General features: G+C 37.8%; 1 protein-coding gene across 5 annotated transcripts in view; it reads left to right on the top strand.

Annotated features, from left to right (window-relative positions):
* Positions 1-24,833, top strand: part of stac (C2 and C2B_Munc13-like domain-containing protein staccato) — a 338,745-nt gene that overhangs the window by 187,458 nt on the left and 126,454 nt on the right. For all 5 annotated transcript variants that reach the window (XM_067140968.2, XM_067140967.2, XM_067140966.2 and 2 more), the window contains 3 exons: positions 1,187-1,351; positions 3,587-3,653; positions 14,133-14,244. In XM_067140968.2, the coding sequence (XP_066997069.2) occupies positions 1,187-1,351; positions 3,587-3,653; positions 14,133-14,244 (344 nt within the window). The remainder of the gene's footprint in view (positions 1-1,186; positions 1,352-3,586; positions 3,654-14,132; positions 14,245-24,833) is intronic.

The raw sequence follows: 24,833 nt of genomic DNA, 5'->3' as shown, positions 1-24,833 counted from the left end.
TTCAATGACTTTACCAATCAAGAGTTCTTGCATTTTATTGACTGCAGTCCCGATGTTGGAGTTAATCGTCCTTCACGTTAATAAATTCCGCCAAGATGGTACGGTACCGTATCTAGTTTCTGAATTGCATGTTCTTTACAGCTACCCTACCGCAAAACGTAAAATCACCATTACCGTACCATGCAATTGTTCTGTACACTTGCTCAGACATCCGGACACACGGTAAATGAAACTTTCCTTCATATTTTCCGTCGCAAATGGCATATTTTTCACCGTTTTTAAAAACCTTTTTCGCATTTCTTACACTGAGAATCCTGTCGCCATCTTGAAACCTGCTTGGTTATCATCAGCAGTGTTTCGTTAGTACAAAGTGAATTTTTACACGCAACTTGCCTACATTGCTCTGACTGGCTGCATAAAGTAGGTAGGTGTTCTTTTCTTATTTTCTGTACGGTAGCGTGTTATGCATGGGACCGACTCGTTGGCTGAATGGTTAGTGTACTGGCCTTCGGTTCAGAGGGTCCCGGGTTCGATTCCCGGCTGAATCGTTTAATCGCTTCTGATTAATTCTTCTGGCTCGGGGACTGGGTGTTTGTGTCCGTCCCAACACGCTTCTCTTCATATTCACACAACTCGCTATCAACCACCGCAGAAACACGCAATAGTGATTACATCCCTCCATATAGGGTTGGCGGCAGGAAGGGCATTCGGCCGTAAAACAGGGCCAAATCCACATGTGCGACGCAGTTCGCACCCGCGTCCCCACACGTGCGGGGTAAAGTGGTAGGAAAAGAAGAAGAGTGCATTATGCATGGGAGTTCTATGTTAATATTGTAATTTGCGTTTGAAGGATTGAATACCGGTAGTTAATCACAGTTATCATAGATACCTTACCTTTGGGAATTTACATGTGAGAAATTAGACCAGAATCATGTTTAATATTGAAACCTTTTTGCTCTTTGAATGGAAGGATGCATATTTATAACATTGATTCTTAAACATGTTGCAACATTTTTATTGTATTATAATGTTATGTTAGGTATCTGAAACAATTTTTAAAAGTAATCTGTACAGAGTGAATTTATTATGCTAAATTTTATTTGAAAAGGAAAAGAAAAAACAACTGTTTTTGATTAAAATTGTGAAAGGAGTTATTTTCAGACTAATCACACTGCTCTTGTTTCAGATTTCAGAGCTCTATTCAGAGATCCTTTATGAAATTCTGCACGTTGTTGGATGTGATGCTAATGCTGAGGAAGAACGGGCAGCTCTCTTTTGCTATCTGCAAGAAGCCTTCAAATTGGATGATGAGAAGCATAATGAGCTCCTTGAGATGGCAAGAGATAAAGAGGTGTGTATACCGCCAAACATATTGCTCCTTATCTTCAGTACTGCAGTTGACACAAATCTCAAAAGAGATAATTATTGAGGCAAAGAATGTTGAATTAATCTGTCTATTCTAAATTATTTTATTAACAAAGTGTACAGTTTTCATGCCAGGCTGAGTAGTTCAGGCGGTAGAGCTGACCTTCTGAGCTAACCTTGGCAGGATCGACCCTCGCTCAGTCCACTTGTATTTGATGGTGCTCAAACGTCTGTAGATTTACTGACACACAAAAGAACTCCTGCAAGACAAAGTTCGGCACCTCGGCGTCTCCGAAAATCATAAAATGTAGTTAGTGGGATGTAATAATATACCATTATTATTATTATTATTATTATTATTATTATTATTATTATTATTATTATTATTACCATGCTTTTGTGGACCAGAAAGCTGTACGAAGGTGCTGGTGTAAGAAGGCAGTGGACAGAAAAAATATGAGAGCATAAGTTAAAACACAAAATTTTGAAATTTTATTTCTTTCCTCTTTTTGATTTTTAAAATTTGATGGATAATCTGAACAAGCAACAAATAACAGTTAAAGAGCTCATCAGTTCGGATAACAAGGGTGAACTATGTCTGAAAATCACGTACAATAGAGAAGATTTTTGACACAATAGTTTACAAAGGAATGAGCATTGTAGCTCTAAAGGTACATTATTTCAAAGAGCATATTTGCTCCATTTACTAACATCATATAGTCATTTGAGCTTCAAACATTAATACAATCCCTCCTCTTAGAGCCACCAGTTTCTTACACAAATTTACACTAGGTAACCTTCAAAAACTGTGTTTATTGTCACTTCAGCTTGAAAACTATAAATAATTACAATTTAAACCGGGGCAATGAGTGCCCATTCTACATGGCTTTAACATACAAAATAAAGGGTTTAATACGATCGGCCATGAATAAAATACTAGGAGGCTAAGCACTTTCACTCCTTTTGAAATACACTTAAAATCCTACATAGGCGTATGGCTCAAAGTTGCAGAGGCTAAGCCTATACTACAGAGGGGTGACTAGATGCAAAATATTAATTACCAAAATAGTTTTGAAGAATTTAGAGTTTTAGAAAATTATAGTCGCCCCCATGCGAAGTTGAATGGGAATTAATAGAGGGTGATCACTTTTTATTCCCTAAGTTACATATTTCCCAGCAGTGATTTGAACAAAGTCTTCAGACTTGCCTGAAAATTTGTGTTTGAAAGGTGATATTAAACTTGAGAATTTTACATTAAGAAAAAAGTTTGAAACCTTCCCCTGAAGTTAACTGCCTGGAGCTATCATATGTTAAAATATGTCTGCCATTACCTTGAGTTGTTGGGCCTTCCGATGATGGCAAGGCTGCCCCTGCCTCCTATTATGCCGTACACACACTTAGACCGGAGCGATGAAGATGGCAATACGGCCCTTAAGCGCCCAGCCTTTATAGCAACTCGGAGGGGAAAGTTCCAGAACTCTCTTGACCTAGGCAGAATGCCTGTACACACCCCCAATTGGGTAGAAAAATATACACAAAAATTCCTGATTGGTTAATAACTTCAGCAAGAAGGAAATCGTAGAAGTGCTGATAACCTTAGCACATTAAAAAAAAAAACAAAACAATCCACAAACATTTAAGGTATGCAAACCTTGATAATAGAACTTTCCGTTAAAAATTAATTGTCCGCCCTCCCGCCAGAGGGGGCACATAGGTCGATAGTAGAGCCAACTTAACGATTAAAGGTCCAAGTAACTTCAGATATATAGTTCAGGATTTACAACACAGATGGCCTTCCAGAAGGCACGCAGTTAAACTGGATGGAAAAGGTGTACCTGCGGTACAATTATTATTATTATTATTATTATTATTATTATTATTATTGATGATATTTTGATTGGTGATTGATTGGGAAACTAGAAAATTTTTCTGTGGATAATGTCTCTAATGGGGATGTATCTATAGACTACAGGATTAACTTTGTCAGTGCATCTACTGGTTTTTGAGATAATGGAGGGATTAAAAAAAATTGCATTTGCTTATAGGGTAGCAGTAGTAGTTTGGTAAAACTGCCATTAAATTATCATAAATTTGTGAAAGCTGTCAGTTGTGTGTAGATATTTTGGAGAAGTAGATACTGATGTACTGTAAACAGAGTAGAGTACCTACTATGACGGAGTATTTCATTGTAATTTCTAATCAATAATGTTGACTGTTTCAGGCTCCTAATATTCTTCTGAATGTGGAAGTTATTGAAGCAAAAGCATTAGCACCCAAAGACTGCAACGGTGAGTAACTTGAAAGCTGATAACATAGTGCTCCTAAATTTGAGGAGAAAGTTTCTTTGATACTGTATCTTTAGAGTCTTGTTTCAGTATTAAGTAAGACTAGCATTTGTACCCGTTCTTCACACATGAATTTGCAGTGGATTACATGTTACCTTCGGGAATTTATGCGAAGTAACATGGCTCTATTCACACGTTTAATGCGACATGTTAAAATGATAGTTTCCTACGAAAGCGTGTGATAGTAACGTGAAATATGATGAAGCTGAACAAAGTCAAGAGAGAATGATGACTATTTCCATACTTACTTGTACAGTACAGTTCCTGGTCTGAAGTTGTGCGAATTTCTCCATTGTTCTCAGGTTGCATATTGTACCTTTGACCACTAGCATGGGACTCTGCATAGATGATACCTCCCTTAATATGTGTCCTATTGAAAAGAGTATAATGGCTCTTTAGTTTTTCCCATTGGCCACCTTGAAATGACATGCATGATATGTTCCACAGGACTTGGACAAAAAATCCAAATTTTCTTAATCATCTGTGTTATTATCCGTCGTACGGTAAATACGTACATGGCATAAAGGAACAGAAATAATGTTCTTAAACGTAAGTTGTAGCCACAGTCTTTTGATAGACCTAAAGTTAACAAAAATACTTGAGAATAATCTTCCTATAAATACCAACAACATGTGATTACCATGACATCATTTGAACCTGATAACACGATCCTGAGTGAATAGAATCCAAATACGTACTTTGGTTGAAACAAGTCCAGCAGTTTTCCATTTTCAGAAAGATACAAACAGATAGATAATTAGACACAGACAGACAGACAGACAGACAGACACCAAAGGGAAGAGTTGTACCTCATGTTTCTTCGATGTTCAGATACATTAGTTGGGGGTAATATTTAAGCTGAGAGAAATATGATGGATCCTCTGATTTTCTCCTGTAATGGATCCTTCAAATAACTGTATATCTGCGGGGATGTCCATCATTGGCTGCAGATCATGAAGCCTGTAGAAAATAGTAATAATTTTCTCCGTCGTTTAAAGAGTATTTAATGTTAAGAACTTCATTTTTAGTCCGTATTCAATCCAGATTTACATTGAGTGAGAGTAATTGTTTCCACCTATTTAATACTACAACAGTATGAAGTTATTAATACATAACGTATTTATTAGATTTCAACGTAGGGACCGGTTTCGGCAACTGTATTTGCCATCATCAGCCAAAAGGAAAAATTGCTACAAGGCGTTATACAAATCTATATTAACATAATTTTAAAATATGTACAGTATAGGTATACAAATTGAAGCATACTCTTAAACTATTTTGTGTATTAGGTGTACACCATAAAACTTTTTTATTGAAATTACTAGCATATTTCTTATGTGATCTATTATAATTTGTTAATTCTGTACAATTATACTAATTATACTACATTGTATAATTGGCCAAGAAACACTGAATGCCCTTAAAATCTCAGCAGCTGTAATTTTAAAGAGATAGATTTTACCAAAGACTTGTACTGCAATGAACCTCCATACCAAGCACAAATATGTTTAATGTTCCAAAATGATATTAGCTGAATTTATTTTAATGTATGTTAGTAACTAGAATGTATAATAAATTGGCCAAGAAAAACTGTACGCCCTAATGGTCTAAAAGGTTTTTTTTTTTTTTTTTTTAGAGATTGATGTTAACTAAACTAGATGCTTAATCAGCATTTTGCAACAACTACAAGGACTTGACAATGTTTTAACTATTTATATCAAAAGATTTTATAGATTTGTATAACGCCTTGTAGCAATTTTTCCTTTTGGCTGATGATGGCAAATAGAGTTGCCGAAACCGGTCACTATGTTGAAATCTAATAAATATGTGATGTATTAATAACTTCACACTGTTGTAGTAATGAATAGGTGGAAACAATTACCCTCGCTGCTTAATGTTTAAAGAGTAAGCAAAATTATGTACGACAATTATTTAAAATGAAGGGGTGCTTCACATATAGTCTACAGATTTTACATGTAATCAATAGTGTAAAAGAAAATCGAAAAAAAACTTCTGGTCTTCCTGCAAACCCCCAGTCTGTATAATGATTTTTAAATGATATGCATATTGAAAAATGTTCCTAGATGAGTAGACTCTAAATATAAAGTTAGGTCGAGATGTAATCAATAGTGTAAAAAAAAAAAAAAAAAAAAAACCCTTTTCTTGCCTTTGTATAAACGCCCAGTCTATTCAGTGGTTTTTAAAGGATGTGCATATCAAAACCGGCTCCTAGATGAGTGGACTCTAAATATGAAGTTTGGTTGAGATATATTCATCTGTTTACCCATGATGGTGGAACAAACAAACAAACAAACACAAAAGCTAAAAATTGCTGATACAGTCTTGAACTGACCTGAAATGGATAAGTATGTCAAAACTTGGCAAAATAAATACTACAGACAACGGACCCCTGGAATTTTATTCATAACATGAGATCACTTTTAGGTCTAATATCAGATATACAATTTATTCAGTTATCAATGCTGCTTTACAAAATAATATTGAGTTTCATGTGGAAAGTATTTATTTTGATGAAAATAAAACTTTATCTAATACTGTGTGGTGTAAGGAGCTGTTTGGGTTGCATAGGAGTGAGCTAGCATTCAGGAGTTGGTGGGTTTGAATTCCACCTTAGGCAGACTGAGGATGTTCATCCATGGTTTCTCATTTTCACAGTAGGCAAAAGCTGGGGCTGTATCTTAATGCCATGGCCATTGCCTTCTCAATGGGTTAGTGCAATGTTATGGTGCCAGAATTTTCTCATTAAAGGGATTATTTAGTAGTATGCTAGGGCTGTACATTAATTAGGCCACGGCCACTTCAGTCCCACTTATATATCCCATTGTTGCCATTATACCTATCTGTGTCGGTGCAATGTAAAGCAACTTGTAAGAAAAATGGATTATTTAGCACGGCAGAAAATCTTCTGATATAATCCAGGTAGGAACGTAATAGCTCAGTGGTATTGTCACTGGCTTCTCACCAAAGTGGATCGGGTTTGTATCCCGGCCAAAGCATGTAGGATTTTTGAAATGAAAAATTGTATCTCTGTGGTTTGGATTGCATGTAATACTGGAAGTCCTACAGGATTTCTAAAATCATGATATCAATAGTAGTGTAAAACTGCAAGCTTGCATGCTTGCTTTTGATACAAGCCTCAATCATTTTAATCATTTTTAAATACCAACCAGCTCTGCCAGAACTTTATCTCATGAACATACACAGCGCCTAATTATCTCCACTACATATTATAATTATTTTGCTGATACAGTAGAAACTCTTATTAACTGGAACAACGGAGGGGAGGTGTTTCACAAACCACAATTTCAGATAGTAATTAAAATATCACTTTTAAAGGTTAAGAAACTTTTTTGATGTTTTAAATGATCAATCAGTCAATGCTGATCTGCATTTAGGACAGTCGCCCAGGTGGCAGATTCCCTATCTGTTGTTTTCCTAGCCTTTTCTTAAATGATTCCAAAGAAATTGGATATTTATTGGACAACTCCCTTGGTAAGTTGTTCCAGTCCATAACTCCCCTTCTTATAAACAAATATTTGCCCCAATTCATCCTCTTGAATTCCAACTTTAGCTTCATATTGTGATCTTTCCTACTTTTAAAGACACTACTCAAACTTATTCGTCTACTAATGCCATTCCACGCCATCTCTTCACTAACAGCTCGGAACATACCACTTACAGGTCATTATCCTCATGGTTAATCCATATTGAATACTGTTATTAACAATAATTATAATTGGAAATTATTTATTGTCCACCTATTCAATACTATCCACCTTTTGGTGGTTAGTTTCACAAGGGCGCCCATGCCTGGGGAAAAGGGGGGGCTGTGGCCCCCTTCTAGCTCTCAGGAAAAGGAAAAATGTAATGTAGTCAGGTGTTTATCTTTCAAGAAAATTATTTAAAAGTCTGTATTACATAGAAGTGGTAATACCGCCCCCACCAACAGGCAAAGGATACCGTGGGTGTTATTCTACCACAGAATATAAGTCGCCATTCATCTTCCAAATATTAAAAAGACTACATACCCCCAGGTCTAGGCCCTCCCCTGCAAACTGTCATATGGGCCCCCATGCAGTTTCATACAATTATATCTCTTTATGGGACATGTTTCGCTCACGTAATAAGCATCCTCAGCCTTAATTTAATCTTAAAATGATGACCTTGAACAATAGTGAACATATTAAAAGGTCAATTGTCGGTATTAAAATTTCTATAGTCTCTAAAACTAACTTACATTACATCTTAAAAAAGACAACACTAAACACTTCGTAAGAACGTGAATAACATGAGTGATAAAAATTATCACATTGTCAATCCAAAGCCTTGTGTCTGAAACTAATAATAGGTCTTCATCTTATAGATAGTAATAGTAATAAGGTTTTTTAATCTCAAACAGCTCCAAGGTAAACTCCAACCTTACGGAAACTAAACTGAACAAAAAACTTATGACGTAGTGTATCTGGGATATGTGTGTTAAAATAGAGCAGGGCCTCTCTAACGCCCAAAATCTCTCGCGTGCAAACTGAGGCGCAGAGTTCCTGTGCACAGTGCATCGGTCCTACTTGGCTCGGCCCAACGCTTCATCTCCGGTCAACTCGGCTCGGATTTCGAGTGCTACGGAGCAAGTGAGGAAGAGGGAGACAGGCGGAACGAGCGAGACAGGCGTGGGCAAAGAGAGAGACAGCGCTATTGCTCCAAATTGAGGAGTGGGGGTCTGCATTCTGGTCAAACAAGCGAAATAGTCTTTTGCACCGTGCGCAGTGCATGCACCCTGAGAGGCCCTGATATAGTGCCATCATGATGGATTGTGAAAACACTAGAATTTATATTGCCTTAAGACACAACAGGCAGAATGCAGGATATGTGTGGAAGCCAAAAATAGGACCCAGTTGAAGTTGCTGTCAAATTTGTTTTCAATGTTCTGAACACGTTAAAAACTCGGACCAGTTGTGAACATATTAACAACTCCGGACCGGTAGGACGTACCTAACATCTTGAATAACAAATCCCACAATCCGTTTAACTTAGTCGGAGGTCAAGCATGAAGCTTTATACTTCATAAACTGCGTAACGCAACCTATTATCTACATTGAAAACAAATTTGACAGCAACTTCAACTGGGTCCTATTTTTGGCTTCCACACATATCCTGCATTCTGCCTGTTGTGTCTTAAGGCAATATGAATTCTAGTGTTTTCACAATCCATCATGATGACACTCTATTTTAATACACATATCCCAGAAACACTGAGTCATACAAGTTTTGTAGGCCTATTCAGTTTTGTTTCCGTAAGATTGGAGTTTACCTTGGAGCTGTTAGAGATTTCAAAAACTTACTATTGTCTATAAGATGAAGATCTATTATTCGTTTCAGACACAAATCTTTGGATTGACAATATTATAATATTAATTGCTCATGTTATCACTTTTTAAGAAGTGACTTAGTGTTGCCTTTTTAGATGTAATGTAAGTTAGTTTTAGAGACTATAGTAATTCTAATACTGACAATTGACTTTCTAATATGTTCACTATTGTTCAAGGTCATCATTTTATAATTAAATTAAAGCTGAGGATGCTCATTAAGTGAGCAAAACATGTCCAATAAAGAGAAATAATTGTATGAAACTGTAACCATCGAAATGTGGATATTATTGAATAGGTGGGCAATAAATAATTCCCTACTATAATCGTTAACATACCACTTAGATGAGCAACTTGTCTTCTTTCTCCCAAGTCTTCCCATCCCAAACTTTGAAACATTTTTGTAACGCTACTCTTTTGTCTGAAATCGCCCAGAACAAATCGAGCTGCTTTTCTTTGGAATTTTTCAAGTTCTTGAATAAAGTAATCCTGCTGAGAGTCCCATATACTGGAACCATACTCTAGTTGGGGTCTTACCAGAGACTAATGCCCTCTCCTTTACATCTTTATTACAGTCCTTAAACATCCTCATAACCATGAGCAGAGATCTGTACCCTTTCTTTACAATCCCATTTATGTGATTACCCCAATGAAGATCTTTTCTTATATTAACACCTAGATACTTACAGTGATCCCCATAAGGAACTTTCACCCCATCAGCGCAGTAATTAAAACTGGGAGGACTTTTCCTATTTGTGAAACTCACTACCTGACTTTTAATCCCGTTAATCATCATACCATTGCCTGCTGTCCATCTCGCCAATATTATCGAGGTCATTTTGCAGTTGCTCACAATCTTGTAAGTTATTTATTACTCTGTACAGAATAACATCTGTAAAAAGCCTTATCTCTGATTGCACTTCTTTACTCATATCATTTATATATACTGTATAAGAAAACATAAAGGTCCAAGAATACTGCCTTGAGGAATTCCCCTCTTAATTATTACAGGGTCAGATAAAGCTTTGCATACTCTAATTCTCTGAGATCTACTTTCTAGAAATATAGCAACCCATTCAGTCACTCTTTTGTCTAGTCCAACTGCACCCATTTTTGCAGTAGTCTCCCATGATACACCCTGTCAAAAGATTTAGACAGGTCAATCGTGATACAGTCCATTTGACCTGAATCCAAGATATCTGCTATATTTTGCTGGAATCCTACAAGTTGAGCTTCAGTGGAATAACCTTTCCTAAACCCGAACTGCCTTCTATCAAACCAGTTATTAATTTCACAAACACGTCTAATATAATCGGAAAGAATGCCCTCCCAAACTTACTGGCCTGTAATTTTCAGCTTTATGTCTATCACCCTTTCCTTTATGCACAGGGGCTCTATAGCAACTCTCCATTCATTTGGTATAGCTCCTTCATGCAAACAATAATCAAAAAAGTACTTCAGATATGTTACTATATCCCAACCCATTGTCTTTAGTATATCCCGAAAAATCTTAGATTCCAGCCACTTTTTAGTTTTCAACATTTGTATCTTATTGTAAATGTCATTGTTATATGTAAATTTAATACTACTTTAACATTAGTCACCTCCTCTATCTGGACATTATCCTTGTAACCAACAATCTTTACATACTACTGACCGAATACTTCTGCGTTTTGAAGATCCTCGCATACACACTCCCCTTATTCATTAATGATTCCTGGAATGTTCTTTTTGGAACCTGTTTCTGCCTTGAAGTACCTATACATACCCTTCCATTTTTCACTAAAATTTATATGACTGCCAATTATGCTTGCCATCATGTTACTTTTAACTGACTTCTTTGCTTGATTCAGTTTCCTATTAAGTTCCTTCAATTTTTCCTTACTTCCACAGCCATTTCTAACTCTATTTCTTTCCAATCTGCACCTCATTCTTAGTCTCTTTATTTCTCTACTATAATAAGGTGGGTCTTTACCATTCCTTACCACCTTTAGAGGTACAAACCTGTTTTCACATCCTCAACAATTGCTTTCAACCCATCCCAGAGTCTGTTTAAATTTTTATTTACCGTTTTCCACTAATCATAGTTACTTTTTAAAAACTCCCTTATGCCTGCTTTATCAGCCATATGGTACTGCCTAATAGTCCTACTTTTAAGACCTTCTTTTGTATCACATTTATTTTTAACTATGACAAAAACAGCTTCATGATCACTAATACCATCTATTACTTTGGTTTCTCTATAGAGCTCACGTGGTTTTACTAGCACCACATACAGAATATCCTTCCCTCTAGTAGTTTCCATCACCTTCTGAATCAGCTGTCCTTCCCACATTAACTTATTTGCCATTTGTTGGCCATGCTTCCTGTCGTTTGCATTACCTTCCCAGTTGACATTTGGTAAATTCAGATCTCCCGCTACAACCACATTTCTTTCCATGTTGTTTCCCACATAGCTGATTATCTTATCCAATAATTCTGAATCGGCATCAGTGCTACCCTTTTCCAGTCTGTACATTCCAAAGACATCAAGTTGCCTAGTATCTTTATAAATGAGCCTTACATCTAGAATTTCATGTTTGTCATATTTAACTTTTTCGTAGCTTACAAATTTTTTTCACCAGAATGAATACTCCTCCTCCTACCATTTCTTTACTATCCCATCTCTACGATACACGCTCCAGTTCCGTGAGAATATTTCTGCATCCATTATATCATTTGTCAGCCATAAGTCAACTCCTATTACCATATCTGGTAAGTTTATATCTATTAAATTGCTTAGTTCTATTCCTTTCTTTACAATACTTCTACAGTTCAACACTAACATTTTTATGCAATCCCTACTTGATGTCCAGATCCTTGTACCCTTATCACCGCTCCCTAGACATCCTGTTTCCCTGAATGTACTTCCCTATAACCCTTCCAAACACATTTCCTAACTTATATGTACCACTGCACTTTAAGTGAAGGCCATCTGAGCGCACATCCCTATCTCCTAACCACTCATTAGGATCTAGAAATCTCACTTCCAGTTTCCCACATACCCACTCTATAGTCTCATTTAAATCCCCCAAATCACCATCTATTCAGTATCGCTCCTACACAGTATTCCACTGATAACAATCTCGGCTTCCTTAAACTGCACCAGTGCTGCATTTACCAGATCCCACACATCCCCAAATATGTTGGATCTTACACCAGCTTGCTTCACGTTGTTGGTACCAACGTGATACACTACCACCATCTCCTTCCCCTCCTCCTCTTCTACTTTCTTCAACATCTGCTTCAATCTAATTCCTGGATAACACTCTACCCTAGTTCCCTTTCCTCTACACACTTTCCGCACATGTCTTACAATGGAATCCCCCATGACCAGAGCCTCAATCCTACCCACCTCAGTTGACCCCCTCCCCTCCTGGTCAGCCCTATTATTACTGACAGCTGCAGAAGCTACTTCCTCCTCCCTTTTATCCCTCCCATGACCCTGTTCTGCCTGCCTTTTCCTGTCCTCTACTCTACATTTCCCTTTCCTACCTTTTTGCTTCCTCCTATTTCCACACTTTTCAGCAACAGTTCCCTGTTCCTCACCTTCCCTATGTTCTACCTACAGCGACTCGTACCGATTTCTGACAGACACCTGTCCTGAATTCTGATCCTGAATAGAGCCCTTAGCCTGCAATCTCCCTTAAAACATTAGACTGCCTGTCTTTTACAATTCCCCACCTTTCCTTGCCATCCCTCTTTTACACCTACTGTATCCTGTACATTGTTTGAGGGAGGCCTACCTTCGTTTCTGTCTTCTGAGAGAATCCTAATTATCTCACTCAAACTCTCCAACTCCTCCCTCATACTCCTTAATGCCTGGCCACACTTGCACTGCTTAGCCATTCTTTATGGAAAAATGAAATGAAAAGGAAAAATAAAATAATTATGTGCAAGAGAAATGAAAGAAATATAGTCTAGGATAGTACACAAAGATTACATGACAGTAAGGTAATTAATATACTACTACACTACAATACAATACTACTTAGTTGTACTGTATTTTTATCCTACAACACCCTAACAGGATAAAAACTGCTGATAGTCATCTATATGAAGACAATACATACAGACTACAATGTTAACAAACCCAAACTACTCTACATGTTTAGAATAAAACTGATGCTCTATAGTTGATATAGTATGCACTAATTTTTTTGAGAAAGTCTTGCCTTATCCTTTTCTTTTATCATCACATCGCTTTTTTTTTAGAAACTGTGTCATACCACTGTTTCATTAGTGGAACGCAAGAAGGCTTTGATTCATCGCATCGCAGAGTTGGCAATAGAGAAGGGAAGGAGGCAGTCAAGGTCAGGGTCTATGCATTCAGTTACTTATACCTTTTGACATAATATAACGATGTTTCTTGAATTTGTGTTAATGTTAAACAAAAATATTTTGTTTTTTTTGTTCATTGTGGTTAAACAATATTTCGGTTAAAAAGTGTCTGCATTAACAGAGGTTCTACTGTAGTTGCATTTCTCCTCCTCCCATGGGACAACAGCCCCAAAGTGCCATGGCATACCAAGCGACCGCTGCTCAGCCCGAAGGCGTGCTGATTATGAGGTGCCTTGTGGTCAGTAGGACTAATTCTCTTGGCCATTATTCATGGTTTTCTAGACTGGGAGTTGCATTTCTACCAGGAAATATTTCTGTTCCATGGTCGTTTTCTATGTAACTTACATAATGTTTTTTAATTCTTGGGAGGTTTGCGAACATGAGGATGTTCAATGCGTTTCTATTTTTGTAACCTCGATAAAGCATTTGTTTCATAAGGAAGAATACATTCCATGTATGCTCTGGTTTCAAGTAGGCACTGTCATGTTTGCTTCTGCCTTAAAGTAATATTCTTGAGTATGTTGCAGATGTACTCAAGGTGATGTGATGAAAGAATGTAAATAAATAATACTGGGTGTTAGCCACACACTACCATAATTTAAAACTGCAGCCTTTATAAGTTTTGATGGTGTGTTCAGTGACATATGTTCTGTTTCAGGCCTTAGTGATCCATTTTGCACACTGTACCTGAGTTCGTCAAATGCACATCGTTATAATACATCGGTGAAGTCTGGGACCTTGTCTCCTACCTGGGAGGAGCATTTCTCATTGTAAGTACTTCAGGAGAGACTAAAGTATGTTACCACTAAAGTACTTTACCATCCATTTGTCCTAGCTAGCTGCCATAAAGTGAACATTGGGGATTGAACTCTGCTTTAGGTCACACAGGTGAGAAGAAATGGACATTTATCACACACTCCAGGCAACTTCATAAGTGGTTTAACCAAGATTTCTCCCTTTGAACGATGGAATCTTAATAGGCACCAGCTTTCTTCTTCTCAGTCATTGCAAATTCACATGCCAATACTATCTGTGCCTGGCAAGAAGTTGCGGCACCTTGTAGGTGTGGCACGAGTAACAAGCGAGCAATTTATCAGACTTATTACATGCCAATTCTGACATATGGGAGTGAGACCTGGACCAAGGAAAAAGGATGAAGCCAAGGATTCAGGCAGCTGAAATGAGATTCGTCTGAGTGATGGTTGGCAAAACAAGAAGAGATAAAATTCATAATGAAAACATCAGGGACGTGGCTCAGGTTGGCAGAATGCAGGATACCGAGCTCGATAGCTGCAGTCGCTTAAGTGCGGCCAGTATCCAGTATTCGGGAGATAGTAGGTTCGAACCCCACTGTCGGCAGCCCTGAAAATGGTTTTCCATGGTTTCCCATTTTCACACCAGGCAAATGCTGGGGCTGTACCTTAATTAAGGCCACGGCTGCATCCTTCCCACTCCTAGCCCTTTCCTGTCCTATCGTCGCCATAAGACCTATCTGTGTCGGTGCGACGTAAAGCAACTAGCATTGAAGAAGGAGAAAAGTACAAAGACAGAAGTTGGTGGAGGGGCTTCATTCACCGACCCACCATATAGATGGAATGACGTGAGATATGTATGTATGTCTATAAAAATATCATGTCATCTTTCCCATGTAGAGTGGTATTCAGGTAAAATTATTTTTTACTTTTGCAAGGGTTTCTGAGTGCCCCTTTAAGACCCAGGACTGCCTGCATTGCAGGCCTTACAGGTCCTATCATTAGGCCCGTGAACAAGGTTAAGGAACCTTATCAGTTGTCATTTTGTTTGTTTATAAGCATAGATAGGTGAAACTGAATGAGAATTTCTGTGTCCATATATATACTAAGCAGCCAAAAGTCGCAGGAAGGGGTGTCCCATTAGTAGGGCCCGGATTCATATGCACTAAAAACTCCAAAAATATGCATGCACATATGCACCAAAAATGTTGAAAATATGCACAAAAATATGCACTAAAAATAAAACAAAATACACTTACCAAACGTATTATTCAATTTTAACTCTGTATTAAATAGACAAACATGTTTCATTCCTTTTAAAATGATCCATGGCAGTAGGTTATCTAGAGTTTTTCACTGTTTTCAGGGGTCAATGACTTTCTGTGTCAGACAGAATTAATTTATACGCTGACAATGATTGTTCTACATTGACGGACGTAACTGGGCAATACTTGTACACTGGCATTGACTGCTCAGAACATTCTTCTGGCAAAGACTGCCGGATTCCACGTAGGTAGCTGCTTATGGATTGAACCTTCTTCAGTCCTGGGTTTAAGTCCAACACCGCACTGAGTTTCCTTTTAATTTTTCTCCAGTTTCACCAGGGACACCATTTAAAGAACTAATGGAGTTTTGAATTAACTGAAGGGATTCGTGCAGGGGTGCATCACGAGTTTTTAGGCCCTTAATCGCCTTCGAAAGTGAAGAATAATGCACATAGATGAAACTGATATCTTTATATACAGTTTCAGATTCAAATGCACACTTTGCTACACGAACACTCGCAGTATGACTATCATCAATAGTTTTAACTATATATCTATATATATAAAATAAGTTTTGTCTGTACATTGCTCAGAATTTGAAAATAATGGTATTTCTGTATCGGTCAAGTCCACAGTAAAAAGAAAATGCATTTTTTACTTTTCCGTAATTTCTGTCTGTCTGTCTGTCTGTCTGTCTGTCTGTCTGTCTGTCTGTCTGTCTGTCTGTCTGTCTGTCTGTCTGTCTGTCTGTCTGTCTGTCTGTCTGTCTGTGTCTGTCTGTCTGTCTGTCTATGCATCACGAGAAAACGGCTGAAGATAATTTTATGAAAATCGGAATGTAAAGTCAGGTGATGAACCGCTACAATCTAGGCTATAAATTATTTTAATCACGCTGAGTGAAATGGTAGTTTAGGAGAAGGACTGAAATTTAATTCTCAAATATTTGTTATTAGTGGTCGTGTCTTAATGACAATCGCTAGACAAAGATGGAAAATAAGTCTCTACAATATAGGCTATACATGCTGAGAAAAATGGTAGTTTAGGGGAAGGCCTAAAATTTAATTGTCAAATATTTTTTTATTTGTGGTCGTATCTTCACGAAAATTGGTATGCAAAGTCGGGGAATAGGTTGCTATAATCTAGGTTATCAATAATGTTATTCGCACTGAGTGAAATGGTAGTTTAGGGGAAGGCCTGAAATGTAATCTATATATAAAATTAGTGTTTTGCCTGTACATTGCTCGAAATTTGAAATGAATAGTATTACTGTATCTGTCATGTCCACAGTAACAAAGAAATGTATTTTTTATTTTTCTGTAATGTCTGTATGTATGTATGTATGTATGTATGTATGACTGTACACGCATCAATAGAAAACGGCTGAAGAGAATTTAATGAAAATCGGTATGTAATGTCGGGAGATGAACCACTACAAGCTTGGCTATAAATTATTTCATTCACACTGAGTGAAATGGTAGTTTAGGGGAAGGCCTGAAATGTAATTCTCAAATAAGTTATGTTATTAGTGGTCATATCGATAAATACTACATAACTAACCTAACTTTAGTTATGTCGTAAGTTAGTAGTAGTTATGTAAGAAGTTATTAAATTTCCGATCACTTATGTCTTATACATTGTTACCGTACCGCATATAATCATAGATATTCATGAATTTGGATTTTTGTTACTAAGTCCATATCAACGCCGAGTCACGAGAAAATGGGTAAACAGAATTTAGTGAAAATCGGTATATAGAGTCTGAGAATAAGGATCTACAGTCTATGATATAAATAATTTTGTAAGACACCCTAATATCACAGAGTCGAAAGAAAACTAATGTGAAGGCCTGCAATATAGAAAGCTCATAAACTTTATCAACAATAACGCTACATTGACCATTGTTTGTTGTGATGTGCTTTTTGTCTTCTGTTTCCACTCATCCCGATAGATAGGATTACTGCAGCGTACCGAGGTTTTTTTAAAATTTGCTTGACGTCGCACTGACACAGGTAGGTCTTATGGCGTCGATGGGATAGGAAATGAATAGTGGTGTGAAAGAAGCGGCCTTGGCATTAAGGTACAGCCTGGTGTGACTGGTGTGAAAATGGGAAACCACGGAATACCATCTGTTTTTTTTTTTTTTTTTTTTTTTTTGCTAATGTCGCACCCACACAGATATGTCTTCTGCGACGATGGGATAGGAAAGGTCTAGGAAGTGGAAGGAAGCGGCCATGGCTTTAATTAAGGTACAGTCCTGGCATTTGCCTGGTGTGAAAATGGGAAACCACGGAGAACCATCATCAGGGCTGCCGACAGTGGGGCTCGAACCCACTATCTCCCGGATGCAATCTCACAGCTGCGCACCCCTAACCACATGGCCAACTCGCTTGGTCGTACTGACTGTAACAGCCTGCCTGTATATCGGTGGGAAGTAGCTGGGGTGTAATATAACTTTCTTCTTTAGCATGCCATTCCTCTGGTTCATACATTTTCTGATATATCTGGTACGTAACACACTGGTTCATCATAATATTCGAGCTGTACAATCCCTACTCTGAGCCCCCGATTGGAATGAGTAGTGTGCATATTTAACGGAATAATGACAGGAGTGTTCACGGTAGTCTGCAACCTGGTTATTCCAGCTCTGGAACTTTGGACTCTTAGATCGGCACCATAGTACTGTTCGTTGAAAGTGAGAAGTGTGCGGTTTTTCATTTGATAGAGTATTTTATATCATAACATTGCTTTCAATCGCTACATTCCTACTGACGTTTTTATAATGACCTGTGTTGAATTCAGTTAAGAAAACCACCAAGTCAGTCTTTCTGAGAATCCCGTTGCGAAGCACGGGTACATCAGCTAGTCTTTAATAAAGTAAAAGTTCTCCTGATAGAACGATACTGTGGATAACCAAGTTCCCCATCTTGTGCGAACAGGTTCTGTCGGAAGAGAAACGTGAGGCAGATGAGTTTTGTACAACTGTACAGGAACCGGTGCTTTTAGGAACAGTTTTTTCCCACTGAAATTGCTTCATTGACAGATGGAAAGAGGGTAAGTATCTTTTCTGCAATACGATGCAATCCATGGGTCAAACATGTGACATGGATTAGGTTTGGGAAAAATACTCAGGGACTGACCAGCTTTCAACATATACGAAGACTGGGCGAGTTAGCTGTGCGGTTAGGAGCGTGCATCTGGGAGATAGTGGGTTCGAATCCCACTGTCGGCAGCCCTGAAGATTGTTTTTCGTGGTTTCCCATTTTCACACCAGGCAAATGCTGGGACTGTACCTTAAGGCCACGGCCGCTTCCTTCCTATTCCTAGGCCTTTCCTGTCCCGTCGTCGCCATAAGACCTATCTGTGTCGGCGCAATGTAAAGCAACTAGCAAATAAACATATACGAAGCTGCGTCTGTGACTAAAAGGCACACTTTGTAGCAATCGCGCTCTAATTCATTAGGCCACAGAAGTCACAGGGAATCATTAACAAATCTTGCAACTGTAGGATGGTAGGTTTTTTTTTTTGTAGCACTTTGCATGAAAGTACAGGTTTGCTGGTTTCTTCTGGACATAATTTACCCACTGTGAAGTTCGCAATGTATCGACCACACAAATTGGTTCTTTCAGCTGCAGATATCCAGACACAGTCCCCTCCTATGTCAGATCGTATCGAATCAATGACAGAAGTGTGCAATGAAAGAAAATAGTTCTTCCTAAGGGTAGATTCATCTGGTATCCTTTAATTAACACAATACTTTTCAAGAAACGAGCGTAGGTGTGGATTACTCAATTTATGTAGTGGAAAATTGCTGCATACAAAAGCTTTACAAATATCAGTGGAAAATGTACTAACTTCACACCATGTTTTCACGTCTGTTTAAAGTAGCTTTTGAGTATTCTTACTCTGCTCATTTGATCTGAGATGTGAAGTTGTTTTCGAATGCTGTTCAATTTCAAATTTTTAAATCACATTTTACACTCTTGTTGCACACTTGACAGTATACTACATTAGTCACTTGTATAGTCGCTATTGCCTGGTATCCACTGTTTAATTAGAAAGACCTAGAGCTTTAGGCATTTTTACAGTTTAATCTGGTAAAACACTGCAATAGACCAGCAATTCAACAGATGAACGCACTTGTTTTAGCAACCCTTGGGAGGCTACTGTAAGGATAAAGGAATGCCAAAAAGAAGGAAATTGCTAGTGTGAAATGGGTCATTATTCGTCTACCTGCTTGTATTGCGACACTGAAAGCCCTTTCCTTAATCAGGGGAAGGCTTCTTGTGTTGCCAAGGGATGTACAACATATAGAGTTCATTAGATTTATCATTTCAGAAATCTTAATCAATCACACATAAAAGAAAAATATACCTGTATATGCACTAACGTTCAAAATATGCACTAACGCTCAAAATTAGCATTTGCATATGTATTTTTAAAATATCCAGGCCCTACCCATTAGAAACTGTGCCTGTATGACCACTGAGCATTGCGGTTAGCTGTGGCATAGCTGAGCAGTCTGCCACAGACACCAGTGTCGTGAAGATGGCAACACGCCACGAGTTAACTGACTTTGAACATGGGTTGATCACAGCACATGGGTCATAGCATTGCGGAGATTACACGTGAATTCAGGTTTTTGAGGTCAACAGTGTTGAGGGTGGATCTTCAATACCACAGAGAGAATGTTACCATCCACGTAAACCGCTGCACGGAAAGACCACAGGTGTTTAAACGAAAAGACATTGCGTCGCCTCCGCAGAAACATACTCGGCGCTCGATGGGATCCTGTGAAGCAGATCAGCACTCAATTGAATATTGGGAGTCAGCAACCTATTTCTACCAGGACTGTAAGGAGGCAATTGCACCGCATAGGCATCACCAGCCGACGACCAACTCTTATCCCTTTGCTGACACCTCGATACAGAGCTCAACGAGGTGCATGGGCCCGCGAACATCGGCAATGGACCATGGAACAGGGGCGGCGTGTGATATGGTCTGATGAATCCCAGTTCCAGTTGTATCGAGCTGATGGGCATGTGAGAGTGTGGCATATGCCCCATGAATCTACGGATCCTGCATGTCAACAAGGATGTGTCCATGCGGGAGGTGGCTCATTTCTGGTCTAGGTGGCATTCTGGTCTGGTTGGCGTTCTCATGGTTGCACGTTAGGCCCCATTGTCCGGCTGCTGGGAGCACTGACTGGTGCACGTTATGAGCGCTGACTGATATACATTACGTGGACATTCTTTCATACCATCTGCATCCCTTTCTGGCCCTAGAGTACCCTGATGTTATGGAGATGCCATGTTTCAGCAGGACAATGCACCATTTCACCACTCTGTGTTTGCACGTAGGTGGTTGGAGGAGCACTCCGATAAAGTTGCGACCATGGATTAGCCTTCCTGATCTCCCAATCTTAATCCAATCTAGCATTTATGGGATGCTATTGATGCTGGTTTATGCTCCATGAACCCCTTACCAAGTACACAATACCATTTGTGGGTAGCAGTGCAAGCAGATCCCTCCAGAATGATTCCAACACTTTGTAGAGTTGATGCCTTACCACATTGGTGCCGTTTTGAGGGCTCGCATAAAAGCAACTTGTTATTAACATCACATTCAGAACAAATATTTCAGATTCCCTATGGGAATCAACATCTATATCACATTCATTGTCTTCCCATGACTTTTGGTCATTCAGTGTATATTCACAATATTATTTATAAATGTAATGCAGCCCAGCCAACTGTTGCCAGAATCATTTTTCTGCTTTTTTTGTTCCTTCCAATAGGGAACTCAGTTCCCAATATATGTTATAAGAAATTTATGTCTCTCTGTAAAATTACATGTTTTAACGTATATCAAATTTTAACGTACATTTTATTAATTTCCAGAAAATGGCAATCAAAATTTAAGAGAATGAAACAATTTGTAAGATTGACTATATCATTTGATTTCATCTTAATGTAAGGTGTTTCATAGGCTCAGTTTCAACTAAATGATGGCTCTGAAAGCCTGAAATCCTCATTTGGCCCAACTTGAGTTTTCTTGTGTACAGGGAAGTTTCTCCAAGTGACATCTGGCATGTTTTCCTGAGCTGTATCACATATTGTCAGGTACTTGAATATTTTTTCCTTTTATAAATGACTAGCAAGATACCCGTGCTTCGCTACGGTATTATACTGAAATTTATAATTGAATGCTTATTGTTTTAGATATATAATCCGCCGAAATTCGCGATCTGACTCGTTTTCTGCGAGAATCTACCAAAATTCCCGATCTGACTCGTTTTCTATTAGATTACGGCACGTTTCCTCCCATTTTTCAATCTTCCTTTCCAGCAATCGATTTCGTACTTCCCGGGTTAGGCTCAGATATTCCTCCCGGTCAGTTGGGTCCGTAAATCTTTGCCATTTTTCCTATAATCATTTTTAATATGGATAAAATCCTTCAGAAGATACGGCGTGGTGTCATATTGGGTGCCTTGGCGGCACTGAACCCGCGGCCGGACTGCATTCTTAGTCATTACCTGTCCAGGAACCGTTTCCAGCGCGGTCAGCACATTTGACGACGGTCCGGAACATTATTATTATTATTATTATTATTATTATTATTATTATTATTACTACTATTGTGTGTTTCTGGAATTAATGATGACAGGGAAAACCGGAGTATCCTGAGGAAAACCTGTCCCGCCTCCGTTTTGTCCAGCACGAATGTCACATGGAGTGACCGGGATTTGAACCACGGAACCCTGCTGTGAGAGGCCAGCGCGCTACCGCCTGAGCAACGGAGGATCTTTATAAGTACATTAAGAACAGTAAAATCAATTGGTCTCACCTCCTTTTACACCTCACCGCACTTAAGTTTATTTACCGCCAACATCCCCCCCCCCAAAAAAAAATAAAAGAAGGCGTGTTCCTTTAAGTTTAAAGGAGATTATAAACACCAATGTTCACGTCTATTACCTTCAGTTTTGAGATATATGTATCCCCATAAAAATAATTCATTTTTTCACTTCATTTCCAACTGCTCCCCCCCCCCCCCATAAGTGAACTTTCCCGCAAAAATACTTGTTTCTTGAATAGTAAAGGATCTTCTAAACTCCAATTATCACGACTCTAACTTCTTCAGTTTTTGATTTATGTGTCCTGATGAAAGGAATTCAGCTCATTTACACTCCCGCCCCCCAAGATGGTTTCCCCCAAAACGCGTTTTTCTTTGTTTTTAAAGGAGATCCAAATAATTTTCACGTCTGTAACAACTTTAGTTATTATTAGATGTATGTATTCTCATACAATTAAGTCAATTAATTTTTCAATTCTTTCACCCCCCCCCCTTCATTGGATTTTCCGAGAATACGTGTTTCTTTACTTTTAAAGCAGATTGCAAATATCAAATTTCACGTCTGTAACATCTTCATTTTTGAGATATCAGTAGCCTAATTAAAAGAATTCACCATTTTCAGTCACTTTTACCCCCCCCCCTTCCACCCAAGTGGTATTTCCGAAAACTAAAAATACACGTTTCTTTATGTTTAATAGAGATAAAAAATATCAGTTTTCACTTCTGTAACATATTAAGTTTTTTAGATATACCGTAAAAATTCTCATTTTAAAATTTCACCCCTTTTGAGTTCTCCTTAAGTGGAGTTTCCAAAAACAAATCACCTATGTTTCTTTACATTTACAGGAGATTCCAAACACCCATTTTTTACATCTGTTACATTTTACGTTTCCAAGATATTCTGTAGATATAGTCTTTCAAAAAATTCACCCCAATTTGTCACTCCTGTTTAACCGCCATTAATTGGATTTTCCAAAAACTAAAAAATACGTGTTTCTTTATTTTTAAAGGAGATCCCTTATACAAATTTTCAGTTCTTTAATATCTACCGTTTCTGAGTCATATGTATCCTCATTAAAGGCATTCAACCCATTTTTCACCCTTTTACACCCCTCCTATTGGGATTTATCGGAAAGAAAAAAATACGCGTTCCTTTATTTTTAGAGGAGATTCTAACTACCAAATTTTACATCTGTAAATTTTAAGGTTTTAAGATGTAGACACACTCACTTTAAAAATCTCACCCCCCCTTTTCACCCCCAATATTTTGATTTTTCAAAAACGAAAAAATACGTGTTGCTTTACTTTAAGTAGATCCCAAATACCAATTTTCAGGTCTATAATATCTTCAGGTTCTGAAATATAAGTAGCCTCATTAAAGGCATTCAACCCATTATTCACCCTTTTACACCCTTCCTATTGGGATTTTCCGAAAACAAAAGAATACGTGTTTCGTTATTTTTAAAGGAGATTCTAAATACCAATTTTTACATCTATAAACTTTAAAAGTTTTGAGTTATAGATACACTCATTTTAAAAAATCACCCCCTTTTCACCCCCCCATTAATTGGATTTTCCAAAAACAAAAAATACGCGTTTCTTTATTTTTAAAGAAGATTCTAAATACCAATTTTTACATCTGAAAACTTTAAAAGTTTGGAGATATTCACTCATTTTAAAAATTCACCCCCTTTTCACCCTCCCATTAATTGGATTTTCCAAAAACAAAAAAATACGTGTTTCTTTATTTTTAAATGTGATCAAAAGTACCAATTTTCAGGTCTGTAATATCTTCAGTTTCTGAGATATAAGTATCCTGATTAAAGGCATTCAACCCAATTTTCACCCCTTTCCCCCCCTCCTATTGTGATTTTCCGAAAACAAAAAATACGTGGTTCTTTACTTTTAATCAAGATTCTAAATACCAATTTTTCCATCTGTAAACTTTAAAAGTTTTGAGATATAGATGCACTCATTTTAAAAATTCACCCCCCTTTTCAACCCCCATTAATTGGATTTTCCAAAAACAAAAAAATACTTGTTTTTTTATTTTTAAAAGAGATCAAAAGTACCAATTTTCAGGTCTGTAATATCTTCAGTTTCTGTATATAGGAACCGGTATCCTGATTAAAGGCATTCAACCCCTTTTTCACTGTTTTTTACCCCTCCTATTGGGATTTTCTGAAAATAAAAGAATACGTGTTCCCTTATTTTTAAGGAAGATTCTAAATACCAATTTTTATATCTGTAAACTTTTAAAGGTCTGAGATATTGATACTCATTTTAAAATTTCAACCCCGTTTTCAGCCCCTTATAGAAGGAATATTAAAAAATCCTCTCTTAGCGAGCACCTACATCTTAATATGAATCTATGTCCAAAATTTCATTTCTTTATGTCCAGTAGTTTTGGCTCGGCGATGATGAATCAGTCAGTCAGTCAGTCAGTCAGGACAAGTTATCTATATATATAAAACTAGCATGGTACCCGTGCTT

The sequence above is a fragment of the Anabrus simplex genome, chromosome 2 (genome assembly GCF_040414725.1).
Source record: "Anabrus simplex isolate iqAnaSimp1 chromosome 2, ASM4041472v1, whole genome shotgun sequence".
Lineage (NCBI taxonomy): Eukaryota > Metazoa > Arthropoda > Insecta > Orthoptera > Tettigoniidae > Anabrus > Anabrus simplex.
Note: the sequence above shows the minus strand (reverse complement) of the source record. Positions and strands in the feature narration are given on the sequence as shown.